Raw genomic sequence first — 16,689 nt, 5'->3', positions numbered from 1 at the left:
TTTCATCATATTATACACCGGATCCTCCAACTCTGTAGTCTTTTCTTTGAGGTGTAAACCCAACACCTGTGCCATCTCTGCCACCTGTTGGTGGTACACCATCTCTTCATTAGGCGATGTGGGATAGGTGCCACATTTGCATCTGGGTGAGGCAGACTTGGTTCTTCCGGTTCCATTGGGTCCGGCTCCGAAGATTCCGAGGTGCAGTCATCACCATCTTTGTCATCATCCCCATCTGAGGACACAGCATCTGGAATCAGTTGTAGTAGAGTGGCAGGTTGTCTTGACTGCACAGCTGTCCGCGTAGCTGCCTGTGTGGCTGTCTGCGTAGTTGTCTGGCACAGTTGTGGTCCTGGAGGGCGAATCAACTGTGGCGTAAAGTTGGTCTGGAGCGACACATCCCGCTGAGGCAGCGGGGCAATGGTCTGAAGAAGCGACACAGAGCGTCGAGAAGCCAGTGGTTGGCTGGTCTGAATGGCTGACTCCGCATGTTGTACCTGCGGAACAGATGTTTGTACTGCAGCTTCCGTTACTTGATGCCGCCATGGGGCTCTTGTTCCCTCTCCCTCAGCCACCGAGATAAAAGGGAGTACTCCTCCTCAGTCACTAAGTAAGAGTCCCCCCAGCCACCATGGGGCAGAAGTCCAGTGACTGGAGTGCCCTTCAGTGAGAGTGATGGGGTCCTAGGTACTCCCATGATATCAGCATCTTGAAATCCTGTAAATGTCCCCGTGGAAGGCGTGCTCTCTTCTGAGCGTAGCAGGTGGACAAGGCGAGTGGCACTCTGGTCCTGTGACTGCGGGCAACTTGCATGTTCCTGCAGAGGAATGATCAGTTCAATAAAGTCCTGTTGTTCTTCCTCGAACTCGATATCGGCGTCGAGCACCGTGTCCACAATTACTGCCACCGTCTCCTCTACTCGAGCTGCTTTCGACATTGAGGTAGTGTTTGGGTTCAAGGCAGAGCTCGAAGTTGAAGTCGCTGAGGTCTTAGATGTCGACGTCAACACAAATGCGCCCGTCACTGATGTTGTTTGTGGTGCCGATGGTGGCTCAATTCGGCAATTGCTCGATGTCGAGGTTGAATCCGAAAGCCTCTCCTTGGGATTCGAATGTGATTCTCTCGATGCCGAGCGCCTTCTACACACTGTGCTATGGGAGGTGCATAGCGTCAATGGCGACTGCCTTGGTGTTGGTGCCGGGGACAAAGATACCACTCAATGTCGAGATGTCTGAAGGGTCTGAAGGCCGTAGGTGAGGGTGTGTGTACTTCAACCTGTGAATGGCGCTCCTTATGCTTATGCTTAAGTTTCTTTCATAAAGTCTCTGTTGTCAAAATGCCGGTCTTCCTCTTAGGACTGGCCTGTGGGCCTTCCGGTTTCTTAAAGAGTTCCTTGTCTCTCGACGCCGAAGCGGCCGAAGTCGAGAGTTTAGCCGTCAAAGCCGAGTTCTTAGATGATGAAGATCTAGCCGTTGACAAACTCTCTCTCCCAGCCGGGAGCATGGGGGCCTTCTTAGGCAATAACACCTCTTCTAACAAATATACTTTAAGGTGCACTTCACGATTTTTCAACACCTGTTTGTTAAAAGTTGCGCAGACAGAACATTGCTTGGTATCATGCGCCTCCCCCAAACAAAACAAACAAAGAGTATGTCCATCAGTGGAGGGAATTTTTCCACGGCAATTTCCACACCGTTTAAAGGTAGTCTTTTCCTTACCCTGTTGTGCCTTCCCAGACATGTTTTAGCAGAGAGTAGTCGTACGTTCCGAGGTGGCAAGGGAGAGAGAGAGAGAGATAATGCCGAGTCCACGTAGAGAAAGAATCGTCCAAGTCCGTTCCAAGAGTCATTTTCCAAAAGACAGAAACCCACCAAGTCCAAAGGTTTAAGCAGTAAGAATAGTCAAAGTCCATTCCAAACTTCAAAGGGTCAAATTGGTAAAGAGATAAACTTAATCCGAGGAGCAAACTGATCCAAGGACTGATCGCTATGGCGGTCAGAAAGAAACTGAGAGAGAAGACGCCCAACCACCACTAGAGGGTACTGCAGTCACGTGCAGGCGGCGGTTGCCAGCATCGCGAGGAGCTAACAAATTCTGCCCAAAGCTGATCTGCACAGGCGCAGAACCCACTACTTATGTATGTTGGAACCACTATCCAGATTAGAATATGGTTGAACAAGGAGGGGGGAAACGTATCTCCAACTGGGTGCAATTTGCCATCACAAACTACACTCATAAAAAGTCAGGGACACTCATACAACCACAGGTCATGCTGCAATTACAAAGGCCTGTAATTTGGGAGACGTTTTGCTTTGCCCAGATACAAATTAGAAACAATAGCTCATCGATTTGAAAATGTAACCAAAAGGGTGAATTGAGCAATATGGATCAGGCAGTGTGGCTCTGATGGCTTTTGCAAAGAATTACATGGAAAGCTCCCTGAAATCTAGCCATAATTACAAGGTTCAGGCACTGGTATAGTGGAGCCGGGATGGGGAGTGCAGGGTTGCTGACCTGGCACTTCTCCCAGGCATGCTGCCGAGTCCACTTTGCTAAACCACTTTGCTAAAAGTTGTTCTGCAAAGCATCAGTGACTTTGTCAGAATGGACACATGAGGAGAAAAAACTATAAAGGGGTGTGCGGGGAGTTCATCTGTGGTATCAAGCCCCTGACATTTTCGACTGGAAAATCAGCAGATACTAGACCCAGAGTGGCTGCTAGCCAGGATGGTGAAATTAATCGAATTCCAGAGGCTCTATAGTAAAACAACTAAAGCTTGTACTATGGGTGTCCACACAGTTGTTCAGTGCTGTGTTTTTATCACCATCTCCTTCCCTCAGAATAATGATTGGTGCTAATATAATCCAGTATATGTTGGACAAGTTTCTTTTAAGAAGGGTTTTCTCACAGCTTGCATGTTTGCACACAAAACCATGAAACTGCTTTTAAAAATACAAATAATATAAAACTGTCATTTGCTTGGTGTGTGTGTTGTTGTTTTTTTGCATCGGTGTGTGACTATGGGTCGGGGCTACTGGGGTTGGTGTAGCTATGTGGGCTGGCATGGTGAGCACCTGCACTTCTGAATTTGCAGCTACACCATTGGGTTCAAGGATTGATTGATTGATTGATTGATTGATTGATTGATTGATTGATTAAGTGCCATCAAGTCGGTGCCGACTCTTAGCGACCACATAGGTAGATTCTCTCCAAGATGATCTATCTTCAACTTGGCCTTTAAGGTCTCCCAGTGGTGCATTCATTGCTGTCGTAAGAGAGTCCATCCACCTTGCTGCTGGTCATTCTCTTCTCTTTCCTTCAACTTTCCCGAGCATTATGGACTTCTCAAGGGAGCTGGATCTTTGCATAATGTGTCCAAATTATGATAGTTTGAGTTCAGGTATAATGGTTTTCAATCTGTGCTATAGCCCACTGGGCTACAACATAGGGGCATCCAAGAACTTGAGTAACTCTGAATTGAATCACTACAGCAATCTTATTGCTTCAACCATTTTAATGTGCAAAGTACTTTTTAATCTTTATCCTGTTTGTCTTCTGAACAAGCTTTTGAGGTAGATTTAAATATTTAAATGGTATCCTTCTGGGCCGCCACTCTAATATGGGAATTGGAGGCACTGCGTTGCAGTGGTTCCAGTCCTTTCTTGGGGGGAAGGTCCAGAAGGTGGTGCTCGGGGACTACTGCTCGGCCCCATGGCCGTTGGCCTGTGGGGTCCCGCAGGGATCGGTCTTGTCCCCCATGCTGTTTAACATCTACATGAAGCCACTGGGAGAGGTCATCCGGGGACTTGGACTGAGTTGTCAGCAATATGCGGATGACACTCAGCTCTATCTCTCCTTGGAGGCGGTGGATGTCCTGAATCGGAGGCTGGAGGCCGTGATGAGCTGGATGTGGGCTAATAAACTGAAATTGAATCCGGATGAGACGGAGGTACCGTTGGTCAGTAGGAGAGCCAATCGGGATGAGGAGATTTTACCAGTTCTGGATGGGGTTTCACTCCCCTTGAAGGAGCAAGTACGCAGCTTGGGGGTACTACTGGACCCGGCTCTGCTTTTGGAAGCTCAGGTAGAGGCGGTGGCTAGAGGTGCCTTTGCACGGCTTCGGCTAGTGCGCCAGCTGCGTCCCTTTCTCAAGAAGGCAGATCTGGCCACGGTTATCCATGCCTTAGTCACATCGCAGCTGGATTACTGTAACACGCTCTACGTGGGGCTGCCCTTGAAGAATATCCGGAAACTGCAGCTAGTGCAAAACGCGGCAGCGAGGGTTTTATCCGGAGCTGCCCGTTGGGAGCACATCACCTGATTCTGAAAGAGTTGCACTGGCTGCCAGTTTGTTTCCAGGTCCAATTCAAGGTGCTGGTTTTGACCTTTAAAGCCCTTAACGGTTTGGGTCCGGGGTATTTGAGGGACCGCCTGCTCCCAAGGGTTGCTGCCCGCTTGACGAGGACATCTGAGGGGGTCCTGCTCCGGGTGCCGACAATGAGAGAGGCCCAGCTGTCGTGCACTCGGGACAGGGCCTTCTCTGTTGCTGCTCCCAGACTTTGGAATGCTCTCCCAGTGGCCATTCGCTCCTCGGACTCCATCATGGCTTTTAGAAAGCTTGTTAAAACTTGGCTTTTTACCCAGGCTTTTACATAATCGTTTTTACTGCTGCGTCTGTGTGTTTTTACCTGTTGTATTGTTTTTATGCCTCTATTTTATATGTTTTTATATTTTTTAGCTTGATGTTTTTATTGCCTTTTTATTGTGTGTTTTAACTTTTGTAAACTGCCTTGGGGTTGTCTTTTAACGAAAGGCAGTATATAAATGCAACAATAAATAAATAAATAAATAAATAAATAAATAAATAAATATCCAGGTTTGGATTATGCTGTACTTACAGAGATAGTGAATGGGGTGAGCTTCTTCTTATTAATAGCTCTCTCATCAATTGTATCAGGTTGGGATAAGTTAATCATTTTGCTGGAGAAGTAAAAGTCAATATTTAATTATATATGTTTGAAAGTGATTATCAGCTTTACGTAAATGGCAAAATCAGCTTTCATTTGTTTTGAGAGGATTAAAAATATTCTAACATCCCAAATTCTTCCCCATTCCCCCAGATTGTAAACATACATTAGAGAATAATACCACTAGCCAGAAGCCGTAGAATTAGAAGGAAATACAATGGAGTGGCAAGTTAATAGGTGTCTTGATCTCAGAAAAGTAATATCATTATAACAAGAACGTGTCCGACTCATCAACTGAATTGCAAAATCCAGGATTCCAAAAGAAAGTCTCAGAATACATGGATATATCTAAAAACCAGCCACATATGTTATATTTATCTGTGTTATACAGTTATGAGAATTACGCCCTGATCAAATCAAGTCATCTTAGTAACAGGTTCCTTAATGAGGATGCTTGTGTGCCCCAACCTCACAGGTGCAAGACCTAAACCACTCAGTGGGTTTGACACATGGTGGAACATAGGAAGCCGCCTTATACTGTCAGACCATAGGTCCATCTAGCTTAGTAATGTCTACACAGACTGGCAGCAGCTTCTCCAAGGTTGCAGGCAGGAATTTCTCTCAGCCGTATCTTGGAGAAGCCAGGGAGGGAACTTGGAACCTTCTGCTCTTCCCAGAGCGGCTCCATCCCCTAAGGAGAATATCTTACAGTGCTCACACATCAAGTCTCCCATTCATATGCAACCAGGGCAGCCCCAACTTAGCTAAGGGGACAAGTCATGCTTGCTACCACAAGACCAACTCTCCTCTCCATGTATATGCATACATATGCCACATGCAAACATCCTCAGCACGGAGGATGGGCATGGATACCAAAGAGGTGAATGCCAACAGGAGGAAAAATCTATAACCACCTCCAGTAATGGTCATGTGATCAGCTTTTAATCATTTCCAGACATTATATTTTATTAAGAAGTATATGGAATGACACAGAGACCTCCAGAATGAAAATGCAATATGGTTTAAGTCTAATTATTTAATGAGAGAATTCAGAACATTTTTAATGTTCTCACTGAAATAAATGGGTCTTAAAAGTGAATTCCTCTGATCATGCCCCATGTGCTTTAACATGAAGATTCACCAATCAGATTAATTTTTGGTGGGTGTTTTTTTAAATTTTATTTAACACTTAACATACCAAAGAAGGATTCCATCAGCAAGCGATTTAAAAAGACTGTCATCTGAGGGATTCATGGGGAGAAGATGTTTGCAGTCAGAGTCATCTTGCAGAGCTTTATTTATCCAGTTAACAAAAGCAACCTTTTCTTCCTCTGAAAAATAAAATAAAAACGTTAACACAATTTTAACACCAGGACATCAATTACATAATATAATAATATAACTGGAAGGGACTCAATGGAGCATATCTAGTCCAAATCCAGTACTGAAAAGAGATTCTGCAATGACCTTCCTAAGCACCTTATCTCATTGCTAAACTGATCTAACAGTTGGCAAGCAATTCCTGGTGTTTTATTTAGTTAGCATATTTTTGATTGATTATGTGCCATCAAGTCAGTGTCGACTCTTAGTGACCACATAGATAGATTCTCTCCAGGATGATCTATCTTAAATTTGGCTTTTTAGGTCTCTCAGTGGTGCATTCATTGCTGTCACAATCGAGTCCATCCACCTTGCTGCTGGTCGTCCTCTTCTTCTCTTTCCTTCAACTTTTCCCAGCATTATGCACTTCTCAAGGGAGCTGGGTTTTTGCATATTGTGACTGAAGAATGAAGTTTGAGCCTGGTCATTTGTGCCTTGAGTGAAAATTCTGTATTGATTTGTTCTATGATCCATTTGTTTGTTTTTCTGGCTGTCCATGGTATCCACAAAAGTCTTCTACAGCACTAAAGTTCAAAAGCATAAATACTCTTTCTGTCCTGCTTCTTCAAAGCCCAACATTCGCATCCATAGAGTATCACGGGAAAAACCATTGTCCAGATGATTCTAATCTTCGTAGGTATAGAGATGTCTTGGCATCTAAATATCCTTTCCAAGGCCTTCATTGCAACCCTACCAAGTGCTAGTCTGTAGCTTATTTCTTGACTGCTGGATCCTTTACTGTTGATGGTCGATCCTAAAAGGCAGAAGCTATCTACCACTTCAATGTCTTTATTATCAATTCTGAGGCTGGTTGTGTACCTGCTGTCATTAGTTTAGTCTTCTTTACATTTAGTCGTAGTCCCATTTTTTCACTGTGCTCCTTGACTTTCATTATTAGAGGCTGCAGATCATCTGCATTCTCAGCTATCAGAGTGGTTGGTGTCATCAGCGTAGCGCAGGTTATTGATGTTTCTTCCTCCAACTTTAAAAATGCACTCTTCTTCTTCTAATCCAGCTTCCCTCAATGTATGTTCAGCATATAAATTGAATAAATAAAGAGAAAGTATACAGCCCCTGACTTACTCCTTTGCTGATCTGGAACCAGTCTGTTTCACTATGTTCCATCTGGACTGTTGCTTCCTGACCTGTGTATAGGTTTCTCATGAGAACAATGAGATGTTCTGGGATGCCTATTTTCCTAAGGATATTCCACAACTTGACATGATTGATGCAATCAAAGATGTTTCTGTAGTAAATGAAGCACATATTAGCTCGTGGGCTGTCGTGGGGAAGGAGAAATAAGCTTACTTTCCCTGCAGATGAATGGCCGGTAGTCCCTGGGTGGGCAGATCGCCTGCCCAGGTGAGCGGCGGCTCACCCAACAACTCTGGGGGTTGGGGTGCCAGGATGCACCGCCATGTGCCACCTCGCCCCCAGGAGTCCCAATAATGCACCGTGCTAGTGCAGGGTGCATTACTGGGAAACACACACCCAAGTGTGCCCACAGCCACGGTGGACACACAATTTTAAAAAGGAGGTTAAGGGAGCACTCTCTCCCTTAACCTCATTTTAGAAGGAGGCTGTTTTGGTGGGTTTGCCGCTGTGTAGCCCCTGGGATGGATGTGCAAAACCTGGCTGGGCCCCTTAGGCAGGTTTTGCACGCTTGCGTGAATAGCCTTGTTGACTTCTTTTTGGTATTCTTTGTCTGTCTCAATTATCCAGCATGCATCAGCAATGATTTATCTTGTTCCTCAGCCTTTTCTGAAACCAGCTTGAACATCCAGCATTTCTCTTTTCACATAGGGCTCTAATCTGCGTTGGATGATCCTGAGCATTATTTTGCTAGCATTGAAATTAAGGATATTGTGCAATGGTTTGCACAATCTGTTAAGTCTCCTTTGTTTAGTATGGGTATGTATACTGACCTCTTCCAGGCTGTTGGCCACTGTGTTGTTCTCCAAATTTGCTGGCATAGTTTGGTTAGAGCCTTGACTGATTCTTCTTTTGTTTCCTGCCATATTTCTATAGCTATTCCATCAATTCCTGTAGCCTTCCGACTTGGTAATGACCGGAGTGCTGATCTAACTTTATCTTCCTGTACTAGAGGTTCTTGCAAGTAGGGAATATCTTCTAGAGTATCTTGGATGTTGATGTCCCTGCAGTACAGACTTTCAGTATACTCCTTCCATCTCTGTTTGATCTTCTCTGAACCAGTTGCTCTCTGTCCTTTGGCATCCTTTAAGATACCAATTCAAGGTTGGAACTTCCTTCTGAGTTCAGAGATCTTTTGGAAAACTTGCTTGTTTTTCTGTGCCTATTTCCATCCTCAAGGTCTTTACAGATATCATTGTAGTACTGCTCCTTGTCTCTTCTAACAGCTTTCTAAAATTCCCTATTAAGTTCCTTCATGATGTCTTTATCTTTCTTGACTTTGGCTTCTCTCTTCTTCTTTCCACTATCTGTTCTGACATCCATTTTGCTTTCTTCTATTTCTTGGTCTTTGGCAGTCTCTTTTCGCATTCGTCCTTAACAATTTCATTCCATAGTTCCTCTGGTTCCCTGAACCCCATGAGGTTCAGAACTTCAAAACGGTTCCTGGTGTTCTCCTTGAAAATGGTGTGTATATTCTCAAGAGCATATTGTGTAAGCTGTATAGGTTTGTTTTTCTGCTTTAGCTTGACTTGGAGCTTGCACATTAGCAGTTCATGATCTGTTCCACAATCGGCTCCCAACCATGTCTTTGCTGTTATAACTGAGCTCTTCCACCTCCTTGCACCAATAATGTAATCAGTTTTATTTCTGTGTACTCCATCTGGTGATGTCCATGTGTATAGACGCCACTTTGGTTATTTGAAGAATGTGTTGGCAATGAAGAGATCAATGGATTGGCAGAAACTAATAAGTCATTCTCCTGCTTCATTTCTGTTTCCTAGGCCATATTTTCCTGCTTACCATTTCCAACGTTGGCATTCCAGTCTCCAACCACCATTTCATCTTTCACTATGCTGAGCTTTCCCATATTCATCCTTCTTATGTTTCACATACCCACTGTAATTCTGTCTTTGGAGCTTCGGATTTTCTTTTCTCGCATGGCAACATCAGCAGCTAGACATCCAAAAAGCTTTAACTTAACCGCATCCTAAACACCATTGGTACTCTGAGACATCCTCAGCTCTTCCTCAATAGCATGTTGAGTACCATCCGACCTGAGGGGCCCATCATCTGGCACTACATCGACAATCATTCTATCTTGTCTATCCATGTGATTTTCCTGGTAAAATACAGGAGTGGTTTACCATTGCCTTCTCCCATGCAGTATGAAATGATGCCTTTGTCATTGTCACTAAAGTGACTGTCCTCCTTCAGCACCTTCCTATATTGCTGCTGCCCAAAATAAGTGCCTGCTTGCTTTAGCTGGGCATCTGGGATGACCTTCACACCTTGGGTGACCCTACTGGGAGTATACCTCCTGGCGTACTTTGCTCACCCCTCCCAGGAACAACCCCCACCATGATGAGGCAGCACAGCAAGACTTGTGGGAGGGGGGCATATTTTTAAACCACCCAAAACCTGCATCTCTGGGTGATATACAATAAAAACAATACAAATTAAACAAAAACCCAAAATGATAAAAACATTAAAATCATTTAATGCCCAACATTAAAAACTAATAAAACTATAAATCTAATTAGAAGTCTGGGTGAACAAATATGTCTTCAATGCTTTTTAAAAAGTTGCCAGAGATGGGAACTTAGAGCTAGGCACATGTTATACTTACCACACCAGAGCAACTCAACTCTGTCTGCTAACAATTCTGATGGCTGCCCTACTGACTGACAGAGGAAGCTGGGAGGGACTATAATCATGAGGCAAAATTGAGTGCTCTCTCTCCTTAGTGGCTAATTATCCATAAAGAGATGGGAAGAGAATTTTGTATGTATTGACTATTGCTGTTCATCTGCACTACTTAACTTGTTTTTAGCTATCATTTTATTAATTATTATTATTATCGTCACCGTCGTCATCTATGTAAACGACTTTGAGAACTTTTGTTGAAAAGCAGTATACTGTATAAATATTCGTAGTACTCAATGCAAATCATTGTGTTTGATCCATGTTAAACCTCAAAGGGCTTCTGCTGTTTCTCCATATGCTTGTCCAATATAAAGGAAGCTGACAAGTATGCAACATGTTTGCCTAATAAACAACAAGATACTGTGCTGTGTCTGTTTTTCTAGGAGTAATGAGTGGGTCCTACAGGCTTAAGAGTGATTTAAGGCCATATTCATGATCGTGTCAGCCATGGGGTGGAGAGAGGATGCAGAGAGCAATCTACCTTCCCCCCAGGCAGTCAATGTTCTTTCCCTTGGGTGCGCCGTCGTGCACCCCTATGATCCTCACTGCACAGAGCAGCGCAGATCTCTGGACACCGTCCCAGCCTCTGGGAATCCCTCAATGCACCTCACAATGAGCACAGTACACTGGGAGATTCCCCCAGGAGTCGGGTACTGTAGGCGCCCAACTGAGTATGCAGAGCCTGCAGCCCGAGCATACATGACCCCCGCCCCAGGGCTAAGGGCGCACTCGTGCCCTTAACCCTGACTCAATGCTGGGGTCAAAAGTAGGGTTAGGCTAGGCAGCAGCACCAGAATTGGCCCCAATCCCGGCGCTGCACACAAGCAGCCTAACCCAGGCTGGGCTGCTCTAGCCTGGCTTAGGCTGCTCATGAGAATCACTTGTTGAGTGACTGAGTGAATGTGTAAGTATAGTCTATGGGGGTTATTCTGCTCCCCCCCCCCCGTGCTCATGTTGGCTGTACATCAATGTAATGTGTATAAATCGTATTGTGTAAAGGTTCCCCTGAAAGAAGAAAATCTGGAAGGTTTAGTGGTTTTATGTAATCTGGGTTTATGTTCCTCCCATATACTTCAAAGCTATTGTGTTATTCTGCCCTCAGTGAACAGCTGTTGCCCTTCTTTCTGGATAATAACCGAAGACTGTTTTCAGGAAGGCCTAACAACCTTGATCCCAGCACTACCTAAAATTAGGTTGTCCAGATCTGAACACAATACTTCAAATATAATGATGGAGTAAAATGTCTCTTTGTCTATACAGTCCAATGCACTGAGGGGTACGAGTATCTAACAAATACTTATGAAACTGTAACAATATTCTGGAAAGTGTATTTTTGCTCTTAATCATTGTTTTATCTGTCCTGTTTGTTCTAGCAAACACATCAGATGAGACAAAATCCAGAAGACCAACTTTTATATATTAGATCTGCAGGGATTTCCCTGTATTAAAAATTAAATACTGGCTTTATTGAACAAAAGTCAGTGTTACTTACCTGAATAAGAGTGCTGAGTCCCCTCACTGGAAATTGGTGATGTTCCTCCAATTGCAGTAATTCCCTTTTTTTTGTTTATAGATTTTCGGAATGATTTACTAATATCATTACTTTTCAATTCCTGAATAACCTGGAACAAACCAAAGAGATATGGTTTCTGCCTGAGATGGGCCAGACCAATACTGAAAAAGCAAATATGTGGAGCAGCTCCATGGAAATACTGCCTAACACAATGTATCAGTGGTTACAAGGTGGCACATTTTCCAACCACTGCCTGCAGCCTGAGCATACGCAACCCTAGTGCCAGGGTTAAGGGTGCTCTCATGCCCTTAACCCTAGTTAAAAGTCGGGGTCAAAGGTATAGTTAGGCTAGGCAGCAGCACTGGGATGGTGGCACATGTTTCAACCACTGATGGTGGCACATTTTTCAACCACTGTCCTCAGATGTAACTGTGGATATACTATGTTGGGCACAACTTCCTCTATGTGACTACATCTATTGGGCTTCACTGAGTGGTGTTTTTTCCCACTCAGTGTTAAACTTTAGGGATGTGCATTAAATGGATTTAGCATTCTATTTTGAGCTCAAAATGAAAAGCAAATGGTCGAAATGTTCCACCAAAACAACTGATCCAACTGGTTGTTTTGATGAAACAAACTCAAAACCTGTTAACCCCTGCTAACTGGGCAAAGAGGCACCTTTTACCGTGGTGATTCTCTTTATTTAGCAAGGGGAGAGTAACTGGCCCTATCCACCCCCAGCACAATACTTCCAGTGACTGTTGCTGGTGTGTGTCTTATATTTCTTTTTAGAATGTGAGCCCTTTGGGGACAGGGAGCCATCTTATTTGTTTGTTATCTCTCTTTGTAAACCACCCTGAGCCATTTTTGGAAGGGCAGTATAGAAATTGAATTATTATTATTATTAATAATAATAATAATAATAATAAACATTTTGAGTGTTTTGGCCATAGGGAACAATGGGAAAACTCTAAACACCCCATTGTTCCCTATGGGTAGCTCCTCATAGGATCCTATGGGTGTTTAAAATCGCCTGCTTGCTAATTTCTTTTGTGAGTTGAGTGGTAGGTAGCACCCATCATGCCCTAGCACACAACCCACTTTGGTGTCCCTAGGAGGTATACATGGGGGGAAATGGGGTATTTCGAGTTTCCCCATTGTTCCCTATGGCTAGAACAAGTTGCACTCACATAGTGCAATGCATTTTGCAACCCTGCCTTGAAAAACACTGCAGAAGCACACAGTAAAGGGGAATCTGTCCCTACCAACACAGAATACACATTTCAAACACAGTCCAAAAATGGGCAAAAAAGAATCACTGACCCAGAATCCACCACTGCCAGCCACAGTGCCTGCACTATAGTATCATTGGCACAAGTTGCTCTCTCTCACACAATTATAACTCCTTATGTTACTTTCTAGCATTGAAACAGCTGCTATAACAGCACCCTTAGCAATAAGCATAGCCATAAGCTCAACTAGAGCAACTTCAGCCACATTTTGACTGAGTATACCTTGCAATGCAGATTGCAGAGCTAACCAGAGCAGTGAGTGAAACACAAGTTAGTCTCAAGGCCAGACATGGAGCTCATCACAGCAACGACCAAGAAATATTACACACACACACACTCACCACTGTCCATTTCTTATCTCACAAACAAAACAAACCACAACTCAAAGAAGGAAGGCACCCAAGTTCTTCTGACTTCCTCAATTTGAGATCCAGCAAAACCAGATAATTACAGCTGCAATAGCACAGCATATTATACGCAGTGGTGCTGACAAGAAAAACACAAAATCAAACCTTCCTTCCATCCAGAGTGACAGGAGGACAGAGTACTGTAGAGAATACTGAGCTAGATGGACCAATAGTCTGAAAAGAAACAATGCTTCTAGACTCTTACCATGAGAAGAGCTCTTCTTTCTTCCTTCTTCTCCAGTGTATATCCCAACACTGCTGCCTGCCTGCATCTGAATAACACCATGGCCTCAGATTGGTGCTGGGCCCTGGCTGACAGCCTGACATATGGGTCAGGGCACCAGTCTATCTCATTATGGGCCATGGCTGTGGCATGTGTGCATCGGAAGCACTAATGGGCAGACTCTGACATATCTGGTTTGGGGGTTGGCCATCACGCACTCTCCATAGCCAGTTCTGGATAGCCCAGCAGGAGGTTGGCCCTCAGGAAGACCAGCTGCTCCACCAAGCTGGCCTCCAAGCATGAGTAATGGGGTGTCACCATATTCTCGGCCATGGAGAACACCCTCTTGCTCTGGTCGCTCCTTGGCAGGAACAAGAGAAACCATCTGGCCACCATCGCCATTTCTGCCAGACTTGTGGATGTGTTGCTCCAAACTGGATCAGCTCCATCTCTCAGGCTGCCAGCAGCTCCTGCAGAACACACTGCTCTGCACTGCTGCAGGGCTCAATGGGCTCCTCCCGTACCCTTGGTAAAATGTCAAGGAACCCCTCTGTGAAAAACCTGGTGGAAAGCTGAGGCAGAACTACCAGCTCCCTTGGCCCTGACAGGGATACCACACTGCTAGACCGGGAAGCAGTGGTGATGCTAATACTAGGAGTGGACTGTGCACTAGTAATAGGTGCTCCAGCACTCTCCTAGTGGTTGCGCTCCAGTCTCCTCTCCTGGGTTCGCCTAAACTCTTCAAGCAAGAGGTCCCTCCACCTGTGCAGATGGTCAGAGGTGAAAGCTTTGCCTTTAATCCTTGGGTCACACAGGCAGGACAAGACATGTTCTGCTGTTACACCCAAAAGTATCCTGAACCGCTCCACCACTCCAGTCCTCAGACAACCTGCCAAGGCGATTGCTTCCTCAGTGTTCAACGTGGACTGGAGCTCACCCATCGCCTTATCAAGGAGAAGAGAAATAGGCAAAGCCTGGCTCAGCGTTGCTGTCTCAGCACACAAGCCATTCATGGCAACAAAGAACAGCCTGAGTGCCAAGAGAACCTCAGAAAGGAGCACCCAGTCCTGGTCCAGGTCACAAACTGCCAAACCACTGCCAAGTCCAGGTCACACACTGCCAAACCATGCCTCCTTGCCAGGCTGTGGATGGCCACCTCTTGCTCCTGCAGGCCCTAGAACAAAAGAAAGCTGGAGTTCCACCAGGTCAGAACATCCCGAGGGATCAGGTGTTCAGGTAAGCCAAGCTCAAGCTGCCTCTCCTTGAACATCTATCTACCCTTTTCATTCCAGTGGAAGTAAGCTGTGATTCTCCTGCACCTGTCCACAAGAGCAGCCATGGAAGCATCTTCAGCAGGGATGCCTGGCCTGGCCTCAGCCCCAGAAAGGCCAAGCACATTCCGCATTACCAGGTTCAGAGTGTTTGCCACACAATGGATGGACACAAAATAAAGTTACTCAGCTGCCTTCAAGAGATTTAGACCATTACTGGTCACCATGAACCCTCAGTGAAAGTTTGGCTGCCTGGACAGCCATCCCTCCACCTGACGATCCATGGCCACCGACAGCTCCTCTGCTGTGTGGTTAGTGTCTAACACCTCCATATGCAGCACAGCCCACCTGTGCTTTGCTGCATGGGAGGGGCTGGCCATGCCACCACCAGCAGATGCCCCCACTAGTATGCTGTGAGGGACAGGAAAGAAGCATGCAGTGAAGTGCATGCTTTATGAAGCGTGGCTGCACGCAGCAGCCCTGACATGGCCTTCCTGCATTGCTGGTACAGGGAGGGCTCCGCCCACCTGCTGAAGGTGGTACATGAGGGGATCTTATAGTTGGGGGCAAGCAGCTGGAGGAAGCTGGCATTCTCTACCACCTGGAATGGCTGGTTATCCAAAGCGATCATCTCGACAATCACCTGGGTCATGAGAAGAGGCTTTGGGTGGTCAGACTGCTTGCTTCACCCACTCTCCTGCTTGGAAGCAGGAGCAGATGCCTTGCCAATAATCGAGGGCACACCAGCCTATGGGTGCCAGCAGGAGCAAGGCCCCCGGGTGATGCCATTGCAGGTGCTTCAGCATCCCCGACATTCCAAGATTAGGGTCCTTCCCCATGCTGACCTGTGCCTTCCAGTGGGTGCAGACAGCATGTGTTGATTCACCAGGGCAGAGCTCAAAGTGGGCCCACACCATGCTGCCTTTGGAGTCGGTCTGTCCCCATTTGGGTACTGGAGCTGCTGGTTCCTTCTTGGGGCCACCGCCACCACTACCCTCAGTCTGGGACTGAGGAGGTCTAGGAAGTGGAATGAGTTCCTCCTGCTCCTCCTCGGTTTTAGACTGGGAGATTGCACTTTCAAGGGGGATTGGGGAGGATGGTGAGAGTAATCTGGCTGGGCTAGCAGCCAACACAGTATACTCTGATGCCACAGGAAGAGCTTCTTCCCTGATAGAGAAGGACCTCCCAACTAATTATAGCTCAGCTGCCACTGGTTGCTGTGCTGCTGGACCACCCTCCTCCAGAAAGGTAATCCTGCACACAGGGACAGCTGTGCAGTTGACTCAGAGAGTAGACTCCTCTTGCCATCACCCACCACAATCAGCATCACCCCTCCTTCTGCCTGCCACTCTGCTCCTGCCTCTGCCTTGCACCCTCCTGGACATCTTGGGTTTTTCCAAGCTCTAACTCTGATTGGGGGGGGGGTGCCTTTAAGGCAGGTATTTTCAAAAGCAGTGTGTGGTTGGCAGTGGTCTATTTATGCTGTGAGTGCCACACACAGTGTTATCTACAGCATTGTAGTACATATACAGAAGCTAGAAAAATTAAATCCTCCCCCGCAAAGAAAGAAGCAAGCTGTATTTGAGTTATTTATTTATTCCCCCCAAATAAAGAAGCAAGGTGTATCACATTTTTTGAGAAGGTAATAGCTAACTTGGATAAATATAAAACTATAAATAAAATAAATAAATTTTATGGTATCTGGAAAAAGTAGCACATTTTAAGGAAAAATAATGAAGTAGTGATATAGCCTAATACAAGATGAAATTCTCCTAAGTGT

General features: G+C 45.5%; 1 protein-coding gene across 1 annotated transcript in view; it reads right to left on the bottom strand.

Moving 5' to 3' along the window:
• Window positions 1–16,689, bottom strand: part of PLS1 (plastin 1) — a 116,103-nt gene that overhangs the window by 41,805 nt on the left and 57,609 nt on the right. Inside the window, exons 4-6 of the mRNA XM_053312024.1 lie at window positions 11,696–11,825; window positions 6,167–6,299; window positions 4,900–4,981 (exon numbers count right to left, since the gene is read on the bottom strand). Coding sequence (XP_053167999.1) covers window positions 4,900–4,981; window positions 6,167–6,299; window positions 11,696–11,825 — 345 coding nt within the window. The remainder of the gene's footprint in view (window positions 1–4,899; window positions 4,982–6,166; window positions 6,300–11,695; window positions 11,826–16,689) is intronic.

This window comes from Hemicordylus capensis, chromosome 3 (genome assembly GCF_027244095.1).
Source record: "Hemicordylus capensis ecotype Gifberg chromosome 3, rHemCap1.1.pri, whole genome shotgun sequence".
NCBI lineage: Eukaryota > Metazoa > Chordata > Lepidosauria > Squamata > Cordylidae > Hemicordylus > Hemicordylus capensis.
Note: the sequence above shows the minus strand (reverse complement) of the source record. Positions and strands in the feature narration are given on the sequence as shown.